The following is a 19403-nucleotide window of genomic DNA, read 5'->3' as shown; positions in this document are numbered from 1 at the left end:
ATTTTATATCGAACTCCTGTCAGCTCAAGAAATCCCGATCTTGATGCGAATCAGGAGATGCATAACCAGGCCTTGCTCTTGATCGAAGATATGTGTTACCTCATATGCGGCAGTTTGTTAGTTAGGTTAGGGATGCCAGCGCCAGATCGCGGAATGAATGACGCATTTAATAGAGAATTGGAACGTGAACGTGAATATGATCCACATGAACTAATCCAATCAGTTCAAACGAATGTACCACTGTTAAATCCTAAGCAGTGGGAAGTTTATGACACACTGATTAATGCAATTGATGATTGAAATGCTAAATTATTTTTATACTCATTCACGAAATCCATCCGTCTGTCCGTCCGTATGAACGCAATCTATTTCGGCACTAGTGAAGCTAGAGAAATTTGGAACACATCCTCGTGTATATCTCCGATCTATAAAGTGTTAAAATTTTCCCGATCCGCCCACTAGGGGCTTGGCAAATCGGAAAATGCATTTTCTGATATGCCAGAAATTATATTAATTAGAGCTCGAAAGCTGAAATTTGGAATATAGATCCGCATCGACCACCCAAGATCACGAGCTATGGCGGATACATCTAAGCCCATTGGGGGCGTGGTTGGTTTATATCTCATAAAGTATAATAGCAAGAATCTTCAAATTTAAATAGTCAACCTCCTCTATCGATGACCCAAAAATAATTTTTACGCCTCTTTAGGGGCGTGGCATATCGAAAAAAAAAAACTTTGCAGTTAGGGTATCTCGTTCTAAAAACTGACCAAAAATGAAGTGGGTACGCCCAGTAGGGGCGCGGCAAATCGGGAAAAACTGCATTTTCTACAGTGTTAGAGCGAAATTTAATTACTAAATTGCTGATGGGATGTGAATGAGTATTCCGCAGTCGGTAACGCCCGATTGCAACGTTCTTAGTTGTTTTTGGATGCCCCCGGTGGAACTGGGAAGACACCTAACCAAAAAACGAAGAATGTCGTTTACCACAAGGTGCTTGAATTAAAATCCGATTAATAAATTAATCAGAGTGTATCCCAACCTGAACAACATAGTGTTCAATGATTTTTTCCATAGAAATAATGGATAGGGAAAGGTAACTGTCCTTCCAAAAGGAGTCTGGTCCTTCGATGGACCAATGTATAATATATAATCAAAACATGTAGACTGCAACTTGCGGTCTCTTTGAAATTAACACGAATGAAGTGCTGGCACCAGTGCTTTAATTTGTACTGTTTATTAGATCAAATAACGCAAGCGCAGCTTGCACAGTGAGAGCGCAAACAGAGAGCGACACCATTAACAGTGGCTCATAATTAATAATTCAATACTTCAATTTCTTATATTAGATTTCAATACATCTCAATTCAATTATATGCAAATGCCTTAACATCGGCCGCGTTGAAAGGCCGTAGGGCTTCAATAAAATAATTAAGGATAAGTTAGTTGACTGGCAGCGGGGCAACGCGATGAATTGTTCTTTTGTAGGTGCCAGATTTTGTCTTAATGACAACTACACGCACCCTACCAACTCCGCCGGCTATGGCTTCCGTTACCACGCCCAGCATCCACTGTTGTGGAGGAGCGTTGTCCTCTCCCACGAGCACGACTGTTCCGACCTCTATGTTCTGCCTCTCCTTCATCCATTTTGACTTCTGCTGGAGGCTGAGCAGGTAGTCCCTTGACCAGTCTATCCAGAACCGACGCTTGATGCTTGATGTCAGCTGCCATCTTTTTAAGCATGTCAGCTTGACGTCGTCGACTGGCCGACTGGCCGACTGGTCGATTGGCAGCGGCACGAGCGTTGCTCCTATCAGGAAGTGACCTAGCGTAAGCACTTTACCGTCATTGGGGCAGCTGCTGGAAACGACCATTGGCCGCCAATTGAGCACGGCCTCGACCTCGACCAGCACCTCGTCCTGACGTAAGATTGCGCTGCTCATTGGCTTCAGCAGTAATCCCTTGGCAGATTTCACTGCCGTTTCCCAAAGGCCAACGAAATGTGGCGCTCGAGGAGGAAGACAAATTACATTCCCCGCTCCGCAGCAAACGTTTCCATGTCCGCGGTGCTGCAATGGAAAGTAGCTTTGAGGTCCAGCGTGCGTGTAGCACCCACGAAATTGGTGGCATTGTCGCAATACAGCTTCCCGACAAGCCCACGTCGACCAACGAACCTGGATAAACACATTAAAAAGGAATTCGAGGTTAAATTGGTGACTAATTCTAGATGCACAGCCTTCGAGGTAAAACAGACAAATATTGCAATATACATTTTAACTGGCGATTTGCCACGAATTCCCAGCGAAACTAGTATTGGGCCAAAAAAGTCCACTCCACTGATCCCATTATTTGGGATAGGAGTTTCGGCTTGTAGCGAAAACAATGTACGCATTTTCGAACTACTGCACTGCAAGCCTCTCGAGCATTGACCAGCCAAACCTGCTGACGAAGCAGGCCCATTAGTATCAGTGGATTGACGTGGCAATGAGAGCGATGCAAATGCTCCAAATAAAGCGTCATGAAACGACACTTTTTTGGAAGCAATAAAGGGAATTTGGCATTATGTGCCAGTGGCCTTCAATAAACGACCTCCGACTCGTAGCAACCACAACACACGCCTGTCATGCTGATGTGGGTGCAAAAATGGTGTCAGTTTTTGCAATGACAGTTTCTTCGCTGATTTCAATGTGCTGAATTACAGATATAACTGCAAGGAATGCGAAACTTAACACAAAAGCTGTAGGAATCAGTGAAGAATGACTCTTGTTTTCCATTAATAAAGCGGACCATATATGCAACTATGCGGATTAACTTAGAGAATGACGAAGTTTATTCAATAAGTTGTACGATGGGATTTGTTACCTCATCGATCGCGATCAATTACTTGCAGTTCTACGTTTCTCTAGCAGCTCTAACTCTTCTGATAAGGTGATTTGTGGACTGGCAGGCCACAATGTGTCAGAAACCTTTATAAATACTGGTCCGCAAAACCACCATGATGTTTTAAGCTGGTCAACTGAACATCCCCGAGGTACAATATCTGTTGGGTTATCTTTGAAGGCATTCGCAGCCAATGAAGCACAACCTCCGAGTATGACCAAGATGTGACTTGATTGATAGGACAGTCCAGTATTTTCTTTACCGCATCCCACAAGGTAGCTAACAATTCTGCAGCACACAACTCCAACCACGGAACAGATTTAGTTTTCAAGGCTGCTAACTTAGATTTGGCGACTAGTAGCCTGGTAGTGATACCCTCATCTGTTTGCATTCTTACATATAAACAACAGCCGTAAGCTCTCTTTGAGGCATCAGCAAATCCATGGATTTGGTATCCTTTTGATTTGAGTGTGCCAACGTAACGAGGTATATGCAACTTGCTTAAGTTTGAGAAACAGCTAGTTACTGCCTCAAATTCTTGCCTCATTTGGACAGGCAATTGGTCATCCCACCCAAGTTTATGCAACCACATTTCTTGTAAAAGGACATTCGCACGAGTTACGATCGGACTTAACAAACCTAAGGGGTCGTATAACCTTGCCACAGATGACAAAACGGATCTTTTGGTCGGTTGCACTTCTACTGGACAGCTCATGGAATATCTAAAACTGTCATTCATCGGATTCCAAATTAATCCCAATGTTTTTGTGTCCTCTAGATGACCAATGACTATATCATTTCTAGATGGTTGTGCTGCAAGTTGTTTACAATTGGACGACCATTTCGTGAGAGGAAACCCAAACGTTTGAAGAATTGCTATCAAGTCTCGATGCAACAAGCACAATTCTTCAACGTTATCTGCTCCTGTCAACAAGTCATCAACATGGAAATCTTGGGCTAACGATCTTGCAACAGCTGCATGAGTGGAAGCATGCAAGTCGCTTAGATGTTTTAAACATCGAATTGCAAAGAATGGAGCAGTCGCTGTCCCATACGTTACTGTATTCAAACGAAAAATTTGTAACGGATAAGTGGGAGTTTCCCTCCACATAATAAGTTGAAAATTGCGGTGGGACTCGTCAAGTTCAATTTGACGGTACATTTTAGCGATGTCTCCTGTATCATCCCAAGGACGAAGTCTAAATATTAACAAAGTCTCCCACAACTGCAGCTGGATGGTCGGGCCCACCATGAGTAGATCATTCAGCGACAATTGAGATGAGGACTTGCTAGAGGCATCAAACACTACTCAAAGTTTAGTGGATGCGCTGTGCGGTCTTAGCACGCATTGATATGGAATGAAATAATGTGGCTCTCTCGGAATTTTATTATCAGTTGGGCTCATATCTCCCAAGGCCAAGTACTCTTTCATAAAGTCAATGTACATTGGTCTTCTTGTTTGCTCATTCTTCTTTCCAAGGCCAGAAAACGTCGCTTGGCTTTGTTGGCTTGACTTGAATGGCAACGACACTCTGAACCGACCCGTGGTAGTTTGGCAAATAGTCTCTACAAATGACTTCTCGCACAGTTGTATACAAATGGGAATTAATTGATTTTGGCTTTTCATCCAACTCCCAGAATTTACGAACTATGGTATGTCTATGTCGTCCTTTACGACACTTATGAAATTCGAAGAACTATTAGCTGCACTCGATGTTCGGCAGCGACCAGATACAATCCAATCAAAGACAGTCAACTGCAATGTTGGGCTGTTATCAAGTCCCTTTATTCTGCCATCTCTTAGTATATCAACAAAGATATCAGCACCGAGCAGCAGATCTATACATTGGTGCTTGTGGATTTGAAGATCAGCTAATTGTACGTTATCAGGTATCTGATTATCTCTTTAGTAAGCTTCTCTTTTGATACAACTGCTGAGCTACTTTGAGCCGTCTCAGAGCTGTATCTATGCAGTATGGTATGGTGCGGCTTAGAGCACACACGACAGTGGGCTGATTTGCAGGCAGCCACTGAGTGTCCTGTTCGCAAATAATTTATACAGAGCGGATAGCTCTTTGCGAACGCAAAACGTTTCTGATAGGGTATTGCTGCGAATGACGAGCACGAGTGAATGAAGTAATCATTCTTTTTACAAAACACGCATTTTGGACTCTGTGGTTGATTTGGCAGAGCGACAGCCAGTGAAGTTTTCCCAATTCTTTTCCTATTATTCTGAACTACCTTACGACTTGGACCAGATGATTCTTGAGCACTTAAATGCTGATATCGTCTGTTTGAGGCAGCTTCACAATCTTGCCGCAATGGAAGTTTATTGTAGTCAAGATTCTCTTCCCACCTAGAGCGCGTGCCAGCGTCCGCTTTCATCATTACTAAATGGATGAGCATGGCATTCGAAATCTGCTTATCAGATCCTAGCGATAATAGAAACATACGTAAGAGGTCAAATAGTTTCGAAATACTGTTAAAAAATATGAGACACTGATAGGGCAGAATGTCTTAGTTTAAGTCCGTCAAAAACTTTTTGGGTACTGATACTTTACGGCAAGAAGCATTATCTTGCTGCAGTAGCGAGTCAATGGCTAGAAATAGTCTGTTTCCCGATGTAAAATCATGGTGGCTACTAAGTGCGCGCGATAAACGCAAAATTATTACCAAAGTCAACAAAAGCTCACCCGCTTGTACATTCTGCCTGTTCTTCGTAAAGTCTGGACCTTAACAAATGAAAATGTTTGGTCTATGCTGAAATCTAACAGATTATTCAATAAGGACCGAAAACGGGATGATATCATTAAGGAAATTACCGAAATTTGGTCGAAACTAACAATTGACTTTGCCAGATCCGTGGTGGCATCAATTCCAGCAAGGCATCGGGCTGTAGTGGCTCATTTGTGTAACAGTACTAGGCTTTCGTCAAAATACTAAGCCGACTACTGTAAGTCAAAAGAGTATGATTCAATCGCGCGTATGTCCAATCGGTCGCAGTATGTCTTTCGGCAAAATTAAGTCGAGCAATCTTATGGCGACTTAGCACATGGGTGCTTTGGTCAGTTTAGACCTCTTTATGATTCCTGAGCTCTTAAGTACTCGGCAAACAGTCATCGCTTTCACAGATCCGCCCGCATGTGAGGTCAAAGCTGTACAAGCGGGTGAGCTTTTGTTGTCTTTGGTAATAATTTTTCATTTATCGCGCGTACTTAGTAACGGGCTTCGCCTCGAAATAGACTCTCCTGACTCAAAAGGTAAGAAAATACTGGCTTCTTCATAATGAGAATTTAGATAGGAAAAACGCGGCATCTCTTAAAAACTATCTAAATTTACTTAATTACAATGTCTGTAAAGCCAAAAGTCTGCTCCCCACATATTAAACTCAAATTTGTTACTATGGGCTATAACTATGTATGATACACCAAAATTCGTAGTTTTCTATAAATTGAACACAAATATCGGTAAATTGTACTGAACATGCACTGCCAACAAAATACTATAAAATTTATTTTTGAAAAACCTTACAAATGTTAAAATTGGTGGTACTAAGTTTAAGTTGCTGAGTGGGTTATAACTATCATAAGCACTGTATATATAGTAATATTAATAAATAAAATAATAATAAAATAAAAATACGTTCCTTCTTTTTAGGTTGAAGTATTTAACGTGTTATTCATAAGAGAGCAAGAGAAAAGACATGTGGTCCACTGTTTACCATGTGTGTTGAAACTATCTCCATCATTACAAGGCATTGTTTGCTTGGAAGAGTACCGATTGTCAGAGCTGGAGCATGTGTACGACTCTTTTACATTATATAGAACACAAGGACTTGGACAAACACATTAACTTAAGTAATGTAATATTATATTTTTTCCTTACAATGAACGTTTTGTACACCGAAAAGAAATTATTAAATTTATATATGTAGTTCTGAAAAAATTTTACGTTTGGCCATTATCTATAGAGCACTTCTGGGTTTCTCTTGCTACCTTAGAGCATGTTTTTATATTAACCATGGCACACAAATGTTGACCGTTTTGCGATGTATGCATTTGCATGTAAATGTCAGAGGTAATACGGAACCTACCTTTATTGTTTTTTATACCCTGAACCCATGAAAATGGAAAATCAGGGTATATTGATTTTGTTAAAAGTATGTAGCAGGCAGAAGGAGGCGTGGCAGACCCTACAAAGTATATATATTTTTGATCAGGGCGACGAGCTGCGTCGATTTAGTTCTGTCCGTCTGTCCATCCGTCCGGTCGTATGATCTCATTTGCAGTGCACTTATTAGACTCATTCACGAAAGTGAAATGAGTATATTGGTTTTGTGCAATGTCCGTCTTGCTGTCCGTCCGTCTGTCCGTATGAACGCAATCTATTTCGGCGCTATTGAAACTAAAGACTTGAAATTTGGAACACATACTCGTGTATATCTCCGATCTATAAAGTGTTAAAATTTTCCCGATCCGCCCACTAGGGGCGTGGCAAATCGGAAAATGCATTTTCCGATATACCAGAAACCATGTTTGTTGAAGAGCTAGAAAGCTGAAATTTGGTATGTAGGTCCGCGCCGATCACCCAAGATCACAAGCTATGGCGGATATATCTCCGTCCATTAGGGGCGTGGCAAATCGGATAAAACTGTATCTCCTAAAGTTATAAACCTAGAATGCTGAAATTTTGCATGTAAGCTGATGCTTTAATTCTATGAAGATAGGTGAAAAAATTATATATCTACGCCCACTAGGGGCGTGTCAAATCGGACCTGAAGATATAGTGATTTTTCGAATTCGGCTATATTTTAGGCACTATTGATCTAGAAATCTGAAATTTGGTATATATACGCGGGTTGACCACCCAAGTCCAACGAGATATGGTAGATATATGTCCGCCTATAGGGGGCGTGGCAAACCGCAAAAGTTTATATCTCCTACCGTTTAAGAGCTAGAAGCTTCAAATTTAGATAGTTAAGTTACTGGTGGCCTCCTCTATCGATGCCCCAAAAATACTTTTTAAGCCTCTTTAGGGGCGCGGCATATCGAAAAATACCCTGTAATTTTCACATTTTTTGAGCGTAAGAATTCAAATTTTGCATTTAGGTAACCGGTTGCTCGTTCTAAAAACTGGCTAAAATTGAGGAGTCTACGGCCACTAGGGGCGTGGCAATCGGCAATAATAGTGCCCATATTGCGACATTTATATGCGTCCGCCATATATTTATGTATTTGTACACATAAGTAGGCTTAATAGGCATTGATAGCACGGAAGGAAACATTTTTATAAAATTAATAAAATATAAAAAAGCTAAAATAACAAAAATGTGCAATTTACAAAAAAGTGTTTTCAGCGGGATTTGAACTCGCACCCAACCCAAACAGCATGTTTGTCAAAATAGCTAAAATAAAGATCGTCGGCGCTTCAGCCTACAGCACCACCGCGTCGTTTCGATCAAGGGTAGTTATAACGAAATCACATTATTGTTATGACGCCGCATAGCAAAGAAAAGCCAGTGTATCGGCTGGAAATTCAAAAACAATGCATAGACAAATCAATCGCAACGGGATTCTTAAAATATGCTAGAGCACGCATTTATGTGTACATACATACACACATACAAATGAGCGCGTGTATAAGGCTGGAATGCTTGATGCTATGCGTGCAGGCTTACATATATAATTATATATACATATGTATGTATTTGCGTATATGTATTTGAGGGCTATTTAAGAAGAAATAAATTTAAACTTATAAAATTATTCGACTAAGAAAATGAAAAGTATTAAGTGCCATTCAGTCAAGCTCGCACCTTCCCAATAAAATATCTATTTTATAAAAAACGAAATATGTATGAAAAAATAAAAAAAATAACACAGTAAAGGTTCGAACCTCCCCTACTCTAACATTACTTGCGCCGCCCTTAGCACCCGCGCCACTGCTTTGCTCGAGCAATCAGTTGCTAAAATAATAAGAGAGCGTCATCAGACAAAACTACAGTAACGGCTAGAAAGTCCAGAAATCAATCGAAATTCTAAGAATGTGAGAAAAGGCGCGCTTCTATCTGTACGCATAGAATAGACGATGAGTGTGTGCATATGCATAGGAAAATCGCGCTGATTTGCTGTTAGCTTGAAGCCGGTATCCAATGTATGGATATAAATATATAATAAAAATCAAAATTGTATAAATTATATATGTATGTAATTTGAATGCAATAGCTATCGATGATTTTCCAATTTTAATGGCATCATGCCGTGTTTTTTGCTGCGCACTAGACCTGAAAATTGCACTATATACTCTGGTTGACAGCGTTTGGGCTGTGAATGAGTCTTCTGCTATCGGTATCGCCCGATTGCAACGTTCTTACTTGTTTTTTTATACCCTGAACCCATTTTCAATGGGAAATCAGGGTATAATGGTTTTGTTGAAATGTATGTAACAGGGAGAAGGAGGCGTGGCAGACCCCACAAAGTATATATATTCTTGATCAGGGCGTCGAACTGAGTTGATTTGGCCCTGTCCGTCTGTCTGTCCGTCTGTCCGTATGTATGAACGCGTCGATTTAAGAAGATATAAGAGCTAGAACTTCAAATTTTTTTTTAAATGTCCGTAATTACAGCGCGCATATCAAGTTTATCATTAAAAATCGATAGCTCATCCCGATCTTTTTTTATTGATAAAAACCTTATCGAAAACCAGTTATAAAATTATATCTTCTACACCTTTATTGCTAGAGTCTCCAAATTTTTAATGTGTGCTTATATGCAATTTATACAATTTCGGTTATTGTTAAAATTTACCCCCCACCCTTAAATTCACCCCCTCACCCTCACTTTTGTAAAAAGCGTATTTCAAGTAAGTTTCATGAAGATCGTACGTCCATAAAAAAAGTTATTAAACAATTAAGTTCTCATAGTAAGCGCACACTGCAGCCCATATGTGTTTATGCGTGCGTGCTTGTGTGTGTATGTGTGTATGTGTTTGTGTGTGCGTACGTGCCTGTGTGTGTGTGTGTGCGTGTTTCTTGTGTAAGCTGAAAGACGCGAAAAATTATTGAAATATCTATTGCTCCAAGGGTTCAAGGGATCTCGTAGTCGAGCAGTCTCGACTAGAGCTTTCTTACTTGTTATACCCTGAACCCATTGAAAATGGGAAATCAGGGTATAATGGTATTGTGAAAAAGTATGTAACGGGCAGAAGGAGGCGTGGCAGACCCCACAAAGTATATATATTCTTGATCAGCGCGACGAGCTGAGTCGATATAGCCCTGTCCGTCCGTCCGTCTGTCCGTCCGTCCGTCCGTCCGTATGAGTGCGTCGATCTCAGAAGTTATAAGAGCTAGAGAGCTGAAATTTGGCATGCATACTCGTGAGTACCATACGCAGTACGAGTTTGCTTTATTTTTTCGATAAATCGTTCGATAACTTTTTTATCGAGAATAATCGAAAAATTGATTTTGTTTTTTTAGCCTAATTTGAACATTTTTAGACCTGGTCTTCAAATTTGCGTTGTATATAAAATTAATCGATACAAAGATTCTGTAATTTACAGATTTTGGATACCACGCCCCTTCTCCCCCAAATTGTAAAAAACGCATTTCAAGTACTAGAGACTTGTGCTTTGGAATGTACACACATATTCACCATATGATTACCCTCTAAAAGTTTCATTAAGATCGTATGTCTACAAAAGAAATTATTCAACAAATAAACTCTCATAATATTGTCCACACTGCAGCGCAGCCCAAGTGCAGTCGCTGCTTACCGCGCAGTTAGCGCAGGCTTATGCTTATGGATGCATGTGTATGTATGTGTGCATAAAATAAGTGCGGAATGATTAGAATATCAGCTTGGAGGGTTCAGGGTATCTCCTAGTCGAGCAGTCTCGACTGGAGCTTTCTTACTTGTTTTTATATTCGTTTATTGACAATCTTTATAATACAAGTTGCAAGTTGCGTGGTGGCTAGGATAGTGCGCGATGCTTGCGGGACGGCCGTAAAGCATTGCTTCGCAAGCACTGTGCGCTACCTTAGCCTGGGACAGCTCGTCTTCTCATTCGCTCGACTCTGCGGAGCTCCATCATCACTGTGGCCGCGAAGGTGCTTGTTAGTTCCCAAGCTTCCTTCGATTCCAGCATGGCGTTGACTATGTTGTTCGCTCTGATGGAGCGGCTCAGTGCCTCTTCCAGACGACGCCTCTCCTCCAGGAACCGTCCACATTCGAAAAAAATGTGGTTGGCGTATTCCACATGCCCTCGCTCGCACCAGGGGCACTCGTCAGATTCCTCGTGGCCAAAGCGCTTCAAATAGTTCCGAAAGCATCTATGTCCAGAGAGGATCTGCGTAAGGTAGAAGTTTACCTCGCCGTGTTTACGGTTGACCCATGGTTCAAGCTCCGGGATGAGCTTGTGCGTCCACCGCCCTTTAGCTGAGCTATTCCACTTTCTTTGCCACCGTGCAATGCTGTTCGCCCTGATAGCGTTGAGTCGCGCAGACGCGTGCGAATTCCGCTCCACGGCTTCGGCGACCAAGTACTCCAATGGTACCATACCAGATATGACGAGCGCCGCGTCATCGGAGATAGTCCTGAAAGCGCAGCTGACTCTGATTGCGCTCAGTCTGTAGATCGCGCAAATGCCCCGGCTGTAACTCGGCGTTGCCATCGCTCTTGCCCATATTGGCGCAGAATAGAGGATGACGGACCTAATGACGCTCATTAGAAGATGTCGTTGCTGTTTAGGTCCCCTCGTGTTAAGCATAATTCTCGAGAGAGCTCTACAAGAATCAGCTGCCTTTTTATGCACATACTCTGAGTGCTCGCGGAAAGTGCCGCTAGCTCGAGCCCAGCTCCAATCAACCAGCTTCGTATGCGATTGATACTTTCGCTGCACATATCCTCTGTATCTTTAAGTTCCTTTCCTATGGCTACGACAGCTACATCATCAGCAAAGCCAATAGTGTGCGCACCTGCTGGTAGTTCCAAGCGCAGTACGCCGTCGTACATGATATTCCATAGGAGAGGTCCCAGCACAGAGCCTTGGGGTACTCCAGCTGACACTGTATGAGTTTGGGGACCCTCACTCGTATTGTATACCAGTGTTCTTCCTTTGAAGAAACTCTTTATTGTTTCTTTAAGATATTTAGGGATATTATATTGTGACAGCGCATTCAGTATCATATCCCAACTAGCTGTATTGAAGGCGTTCTTAACGTCCAGGGTCGCAATACTGCAGTACTGCTTCGTCCCATGCTTCCATCTTGTGCCATGGATGGCGGAAGTGGCCAGACCAACAACTTTGTTTAGCGCATCCGTTGTTAACCGGGCCTTCCGGTCACCTTTCCCATGGTGTCTAAGAGACAGATCGGTCTGTATGAAGATAACTCATCTGGTGATTTGCCAGCCTTGGGTAGCAACACCAGATTCTGGGCATTCCATTTTACCGGGAACGTCTCTTGAATTAGACATTCGTTGAATAATTCAGCGAACGTACTAGGGTGCAAGGCGAGGGCTAGCTTTAGTGCACGATTTGGGATCCCATCCGGCCCTGGAGCAGTGTTGGTTCTAAGGCCCCGGAGAGTTACTATGATTTCTTCCTCTGTGACTAAAACAATTTCAGTGCTCGTTGAGCCCTGATCAGCAGACTCGGACCCAGGGGCGTGAATGGAGCTTAAACGTTCTGGAAAGAGCGTTTCCACGATCGATTTAAGCTCCAGACGATCCGTAGGCTGCACCTGTCTACCTGCGTATAGTCTTTTAACTACTATCTTATATGCCCTGCCCCAAGGGTCATATTCGGCTGAGTCGCACAACTGTAAAAAACATTCTCTTTTGCTTGCCCGAATGGCCCTCTTCAGCTGTCTTCTAGCTGCCTGGTAAGCTAACTGTTTCTCAAAAAACGTAGACCTACCGCGAGCCCGTTGGTAGCTTCTTCTCGCCTGGATGCATTTGCGACGAATGTCACCTATTTGCGTATTCCACCAACACGTAGGCTCTTGTTGTCGCGTGAACTGCTTGTGGCGTTACATGCTGCTATTGCAGGCACTCTGTATTTGGGCTACCATTTGGCATGCACTGGCCTCAGCATTACCAATTGTGCCCAGAGACTGAATGGCCTCTGAAAAGACCGCGGGGTCAAAAGTATCTAGCCGATACGACTCCCTCCACAATGTTGGCGCCCTAGCAGGTGGCTCACCTATTGTGAACAGAAGTGCCGTATGATCGCTGCCTGTATAGCTATCGCAATGGCTCCATGTTGCTCCCCGAAAGAGGGATGAAGTGACAAAAGTAATGTCGATAACAGACCCGTATCCCGCCCGACTGAAGGTGTACCCACAGCCAGTGTTGAGCAGTGCAACATCTAGTGTCGCGAAGATCTCCAGTAGGATACGACATCTGGCATTTGTTGTGGGGCTACCCCATTCTAGCGCCCAGGAGTTAAAATCTCCAGCTATAATGGCCTTCCGACCCCTAGCATCCTCGGCAAGCTCGTCGAGCACCGTCGTGAATTCACTGAGCTGCATGCTGGGGGCCAGATAGCAACTGTAAAGCCATAAGCTACCATATCGGCCACGTACGAACCCATTGAATGACTTAACATTCGAAAGTACGTTCGTTGAGTTGCCGCATACCCACAACGCAGCTTTGCCATTAACGTCTGTTGATCATGTCCTAGGGCAGCTGGTTCTACAGTGGTGAGGCTCACTGAGAAAAGCTACATCTATACATTTTTCCCTAATGGTCTGCTCTAGAAGATCTTGGGCAGCAACACAATGATTTAAGTTAAGCTGCAAAAACCTTAACATTTCATTTTACGAGCAGCTTCACGGTAAGATGGGCACTTGAAGCTGCCTGCTGAATGGTCCGTCTGCTTTTCACCTTTCCGGATGCAGAGGCTACATTTTGGTGGCTTGGTGCATGCTTTGGCACTGTGACCCATCTCTCCACACCTGAAACAGGCGCCCTTTAAGTCACAGTCGCTGCCGCAGTTTGCTGCCATATGACCGTAATCGAGGCACTTGAAACAGCGTTTAGGCTGCTCCACGGCTCGGATACGGCAAACTACCCATCCTATTCTAATTTTGGACAGCTCGAGCAGAGTTTTAGCTTTCCCAATTGGAAGAGCAACCGTAGCTCTTTGCTTTCCACCGAAAGCTGGCCGAAGCGATTTGATAGCCTCAATGGGGAGTGAGCTATCCTTCAACTCCACCCTAATTGCCTCCGAGATCTCCTCTTTGCTCGCTAACTCATCTAGATCGCGAATCTCAACTTGAGCCGATTCGGTAAGTGTTTTAACTACCGCTCGGTCTCCCAAGGCCTTGCCTACAGCTTCGTGCAGAGCCTCAGCGCTATGCTCCGGCTTCCTACTAAGTTGCAACAAAAGGTCCCCTTTAGCTGTCTTCCTAATACCTTGGACGTCGCCGCTCAGATGCTTTAAATTTGGGTCGCTCTTCACTACGCGAAGCATGTCCGCATAGCTGCAACACCTATACCACCGCGATGGCGTCACTTCTGGAACGTTTTTGCAGCGGCTTGCGTCCCTTAACAACCGTCCAGCTGTTCGAACTCGTCTGTCAACCTGCCTGGTTGGTTTTATCGGCTGCAGCCCGTAGAGCCATTGGCTCTATTGGATTTGCTGCGCTTTTATTGTGCCTCGGCTTTTTCGAGGGAGTTTTTCTCTGCTCAGTGGCAACTTACCTCGACCGCTTGGGCGTATTACTACCTGCTGTAGCACTAACGCTCGCTGTTTTAGCCTTCTCAGCTACTTTCTTGACCAGCGTGGTCTGCACCTCGCAGTCTTTGACCGGTCGGTTGCAGAACGCTTCGGCCGTCTTGTGGAGACTGACCACCCTAGCCAGCTCCTCTCTCATTAGTGCATTTATATGCCGCTGCCCCCAAAATAGGGCAGACAAACCCTCTAGCGAAACTCCTATTTGAGCTAACGCTTCTTTTAAAGACTTGGGTGCCTGGCACTCAGCCACTGGAGACTGATTACAAGTCGACGGCTGCGGCAACGCCTTCTGTTGTTGCTGCGGCGATCGCTGCAACGAGGAACGGCGCGCGAAAGCTTGCAGCTCCTCCTCCATCATGGCCTCCATATTGCTCCGACTACCATGGCGTGAAGCCTGTAGTGGGCACTGCCTACTAATATAATTTGAGTTTAGAGACCGCCGTAACTTAAACTCAACTTAACTACAGCGAGAGCCCGAAAGTATGCACTACTTTTAATACATGCTACCTCACACCAGCAGCTAGGTTGCTGTCTTTGCTGAGACTTAGCAACTCACCAAAGTTAGTGAGCAGCTGATTGTCCGCTGCAATTTCCAGCACTACTAACAGCTGTTAGAGTGAATGCACCTGATTTTTTATTATTTGCACAAATGTGACGCCTAATGTGACAAATCTTTTCGCGCTTAAAAAAAGAAAGGGAAAGAGGAAAGCCCTGACGCCAAAAACAGTGACGCTATTGCCCCCCTCTCTTGCACCACCGGATTGTACCACTGGGGTACTCCGCGAGACCGCCGCGAAGTAAGTCTTTGATAGATTTTTTGCCGTCGCTGGGTGTGTCGCGCCCACAGCAACCACGTTGTCTACAGTTCTTTCCACTTTCACAGGGAAAAACACAGATCAAGCTATTGTCCACGATGGATCACGATGACGTCGACCGTACTCCACGAAAACCCAACTCGAACTCCGTGTTTATGTCTGTGTGTGTGTGTATGTGTGTGTGTATGTGTGTGTTTTTTTTTTTTTTTTATATATTCATTTATTGACAAAATTATACAAATTGCAAGTTGCGTGGTGGCTAGGATAGCGCGCGGTGCTTGCGGGACGGCCGTAAAGCATTGCTTCGCAAGCACTATGCGCTACCTTAGCCTGGGACAGCTCGTCTTCTCGATCGCTCGACTCTGCGGAGCTCCATCATCACCGTGGCCGCGAAGGTGCTTGTTAGTTCCCAAGCTTCCTCCGATTCCAGCATGGCGTTGACTAAGTTGTCCGCTCTGATGGAGCGGCCCACTGCCTCTTCCAGACGACGCCTCTCCTCCAGGAACCGTCCACATTCGAAAAGAATGTGGTTGGCGTCTTCCACATGCCCTCGCTCGCACCAGGGGCACTCGTCAGATTCCTCGTGGCCAAAGCGCTTCAAATAGCTCCGAAAGCATCCATGACCCGAGAGGATCTGCGTAAGGTAGAAGTTAACCTCGCCATGTTTGCGGTTAACCCATGGTTCAAGCTCCGGGATGAGCTTGTGCGTCCACCGCCCTTTAGCTGAGCTATTCCACCTTCTTTGCCATCGTGCGATGCGGTTCGCCCTGACAGCGTTGAGTCGCGTAGGCCCGTGCGAATTCCGCTCCACGGCTTCGGCGACCAAATACTCCAGTGGCACCATACCGGCTATGACGAGCGCCGCGTCATCGGAGATAGTCCTGAAAGCGCAGCTGACTCTGATTGCGCTCAGCCTGTAGATCGCGCAAATGCCTCGGCTGTAGCTCGGCGTTGCCATCGCTCTTGCCCATATTGGCGCAGCATAGAGGATGACAGACCTAATGACGCTCATTAGGAGGAGACGTCGTTGTTGTTTAGGTCCCCGCGTGTTAAGCATGATTCTCGAGAGAGCTCTACAAGAATCAGCTGCCTTTTTATGCACATATTCTAAGTGCTCGCGGAAAGTTAATCTTGTGTCTATCATGACACCAAGATATTTTATCGCCCTCTTTGACGCAATGGTGACGCTGCCGATCTTTATATTGGCAGTTTCCACTCTTTTGCGACTGCTGACTAGTACAACTTCGGTCTTGTGTGCCGCAAGCTCGAGCCCAGCTCCTGTCAACCAGCTTCGTATGCGATTGATACTTTCGCTGCACATATCCTCTGTATCTTTGAGCTCCTTTCCTATGGCTACGACAGCTACATCATCAGCAAAGCCAATGGTGTGCGCGCCTGCTGGTAGTTCCAAGCGCAGTACGCCGTCGTACATGATGTTCCATAGGAGAGGCCCCAGCACTGAGCCTTGGGGTACTCCAGCTGACACTGTATGAGTTTGGGGACCCTCACTCGTGTTGTATACCAGTGTTCTTCCTCTGAAGTAGCTCTTTATTATCTCTCTTAGATATTTAGGGATATTATATTGTGACAGCGCATTCAGTATCATATCCCAACTAGCTGTGTTGAAGGCATTCCTTACATCCAGGGTCGCGATGATACAGTATTCCTTCGTCCCGTGCCTCCATCTGGTGCCTTGAATAGCGGAAGTGGCCAGACCAACAACTTTGTTAAGCGCGTCCGTTGTTGACCGGGCCTTCCGGAATCCAAATTGGTTTGGTGACAGGCCTCCGGCGCTTGCAATCGCAGTCTCCAGCCTAGAGCAGATCAGTTTCTCAAACACCTTTCCCATGGTGTCTAAGAGACAGATCGGTCTGTACGAAGATGGCTCATCTGGTGGTTTGCCAGCCTTGGGTAGCAATACCAGATTCTGGGCTTTCCATTTTGCCGGGAACGTCTCTTGGATCAGGCATTCGTTAAATAATAAGGCGAACGTACTTGGGTGCAAGGCGAGGGCTAGCTTTAGCGCACGATTTGGGATCCCGTCCGGCCCTGGAGCTGTGTTGGTTCTAAGACCTCGGAGAACTACTGATATTTCTTCCTCTGTAACTAAATAATTTCAGTGCTCGTTGAGCCCTGATCAGCAGACTCGGACTCAGGGGCGTGAATGGAGCTTAAACGTTCTGGAAAGAGTGTTTCCACAATCGATTTAAGCTCCAGACGATCCGTAGGCTGCACCTGTCTACCTGCGTATAGTCTTTTAACTACTATCTTATATGCCCTGCCCCAAGGGTCATATTCGGCTGAGTCGCACAACTGTAAAAAACATTCTCTTTTGCTTGCCCGAATGGCCTTCTTCAGCTGTCTTCTAGCTGTCTGGTAAGCTAATTGTTTCTCAAAAAACGTTGACCTACCGCGAGCCCGTTGGTAGCTTCTTCTCGCCTGGATGCATTTGCGACGAATGTCACCTATTTGCGTATTCCACCAATACGTAGGATCATGTTGTCGCGTGAACTGCTTGCGACGTAACATGCTGCTATTGCAGGCACACTGTATTTGGGCTACCATTTGGCATGCTCTGGCCTCAGCATTACCAATTGTACCTAGAGACTGAGTGGCCTCTGAAAAGACCGCGGGATCAAAAGTATCTAGCCGATACGACTCCCTCCACAATGTTGACGCCCTGGCAGGGGGCTCACCTATTGTGAACAGAAGTGCCGTATGATCGCTGCCTGTATAGCTATCGCAATGGCTCCATGTTGCTCCCCGAAAGAGGGATGAAGTGACAAAAGTAATGTCGATAACAGACCCGTATCCCGCCCGACTGAAGGTGTACTCATGGCCAGTGTTGAGCAGTGCAGCATCTAGTGTCGCGAAGATCTCCAGTAGGATACGACCTCTGGCATTTGTTGTTGGGCTACCCCATTCTAGCGCCCAGGAGTTAAAATCTCCAGCTATAATGGCCTTCCGACCCCTAGCATCCTCGGCAAGCTCGTCGAGCACCGTCGTGAATTCACTGAGCTGCATGCTGGGGGCCAGATAGCAACTGTAAAGCCACAAGCTACCATATCGGCCACGTACGAACCCATTGAATGACTTAACATTCGATAGTACGTTCGTTGAGTTGCCGCATACCCACAACGCAGCTTTGCCATTAACGTCTGTTGACCATGTCCTAGGGCAGCTGGTTCTACAGTGGTGAGGCTCACTGAGAAAAGCTACATCTATACATTTTTCCCTAATGGTCTGCTCTAGAAGATCTTGGGCAGCAACACAATGATTTAAGTTAAGCTGCAAAAACCTTAACATTTCATTTTACGAGCAGCTTCACGGTAAGATGGGCACTTGAAGCTGCCTGCTGAATGGTCCGTCTGCTTTTCACCTTTTCGGATGCAGAGGCTACATTTTGGTGGCTTGGTGCATGCTTTGGCACTGTGACCCATCTCTCCACACCTGAAACAGGCGCCCTTTAAGTCACAGTCGCTGCCGCAGTTTGCTGCCATATGACCGTAATCGAGGCACTTGAAACAGCGTTTAGGCTGCTCCACGGCTCGGATACGGCAAACTACCCATCCTATTCTAATTTTGGACAGCTCGAGCAGAGTTTTAGCTTTCCCAATTGGAAGAGCAACCGTAGCTCTTTGCTGTCCACCGAAAGCTGGCCGAAGCGATTTGATAGCCTCAATGGGGAGTGAGCTATCCTTCAACTCCACCCTAATTGCCTCCAAGATCTCCTCTTTGGTCGCTAACTCATCTAGATCGCGAATCTCAACTTGAGCCGATTCGGTAAGTGTTTTAACTACCGCTCGGTCTCCCAAGGCCTTGCCTACAGCTTCGTGCAGAGCCTCAGCGCTATGCTCCGGCTTCCTACTCAGTTGCAGTAAAAGGTCCCCCTTAGCTGTCTTCCTAATGCCTTGAACGTCGCTGCTCAGATGCTTCAAATTTGGGTCGTTTTTAACTACACGAAGCATGTCCGCA

The 19403-nt window shown here is 44.9% G+C and overlaps 1 protein-coding gene and 1 pseudogene across 11 annotated transcripts in view; one reads left to right on the top strand and one right to left on the bottom strand.

Annotated features, from left to right (window-relative positions):
- Utx (Utx histone demethylase) overlaps positions 1 to 19403 on the top strand; it is a 71065-nt gene that overhangs the window by 44756 nt on the left and 6906 nt on the right. For 9 of the 11 annotated variants that reach the window (XM_089465332.1, XM_089465331.1, XM_089465329.1 and 6 more), the window contains one exon: positions 6538 to 6825. In XM_089465332.1, coding sequence (XP_089321458.1) covers positions 6538 to 6732 — 195 coding nt within the window. In that variant the 3' untranslated portion in view covers positions 6733 to 6825. Of the gene's footprint in view, positions 1 to 6537; positions 6826 to 19403 lie in introns of those variants that run through there. The other 2 variants (XR_016269380.1, XM_089465330.1) reach the window with 1 other exon arrangement.
- Positions 1337 to 2127, bottom strand: LOC149270054 (uncharacterized; annotated as a pseudogene).

This window comes from Drosophila arizonae, chromosome 3 (assembly GCF_054131065.1).
Source record: "Drosophila arizonae isolate 15081-1271.41 chromosome 3, UAZ_ARI_1.0, whole genome shotgun sequence".
In the NCBI taxonomy this organism is placed as follows: Eukaryota; Metazoa; Arthropoda; class Insecta; order Diptera; family Drosophilidae; genus Drosophila; species Drosophila arizonae.
The sequence above is the reverse complement of the archived record's forward strand: the minus strand, read 5'-3'. Positions and strand labels throughout refer to the sequence as shown.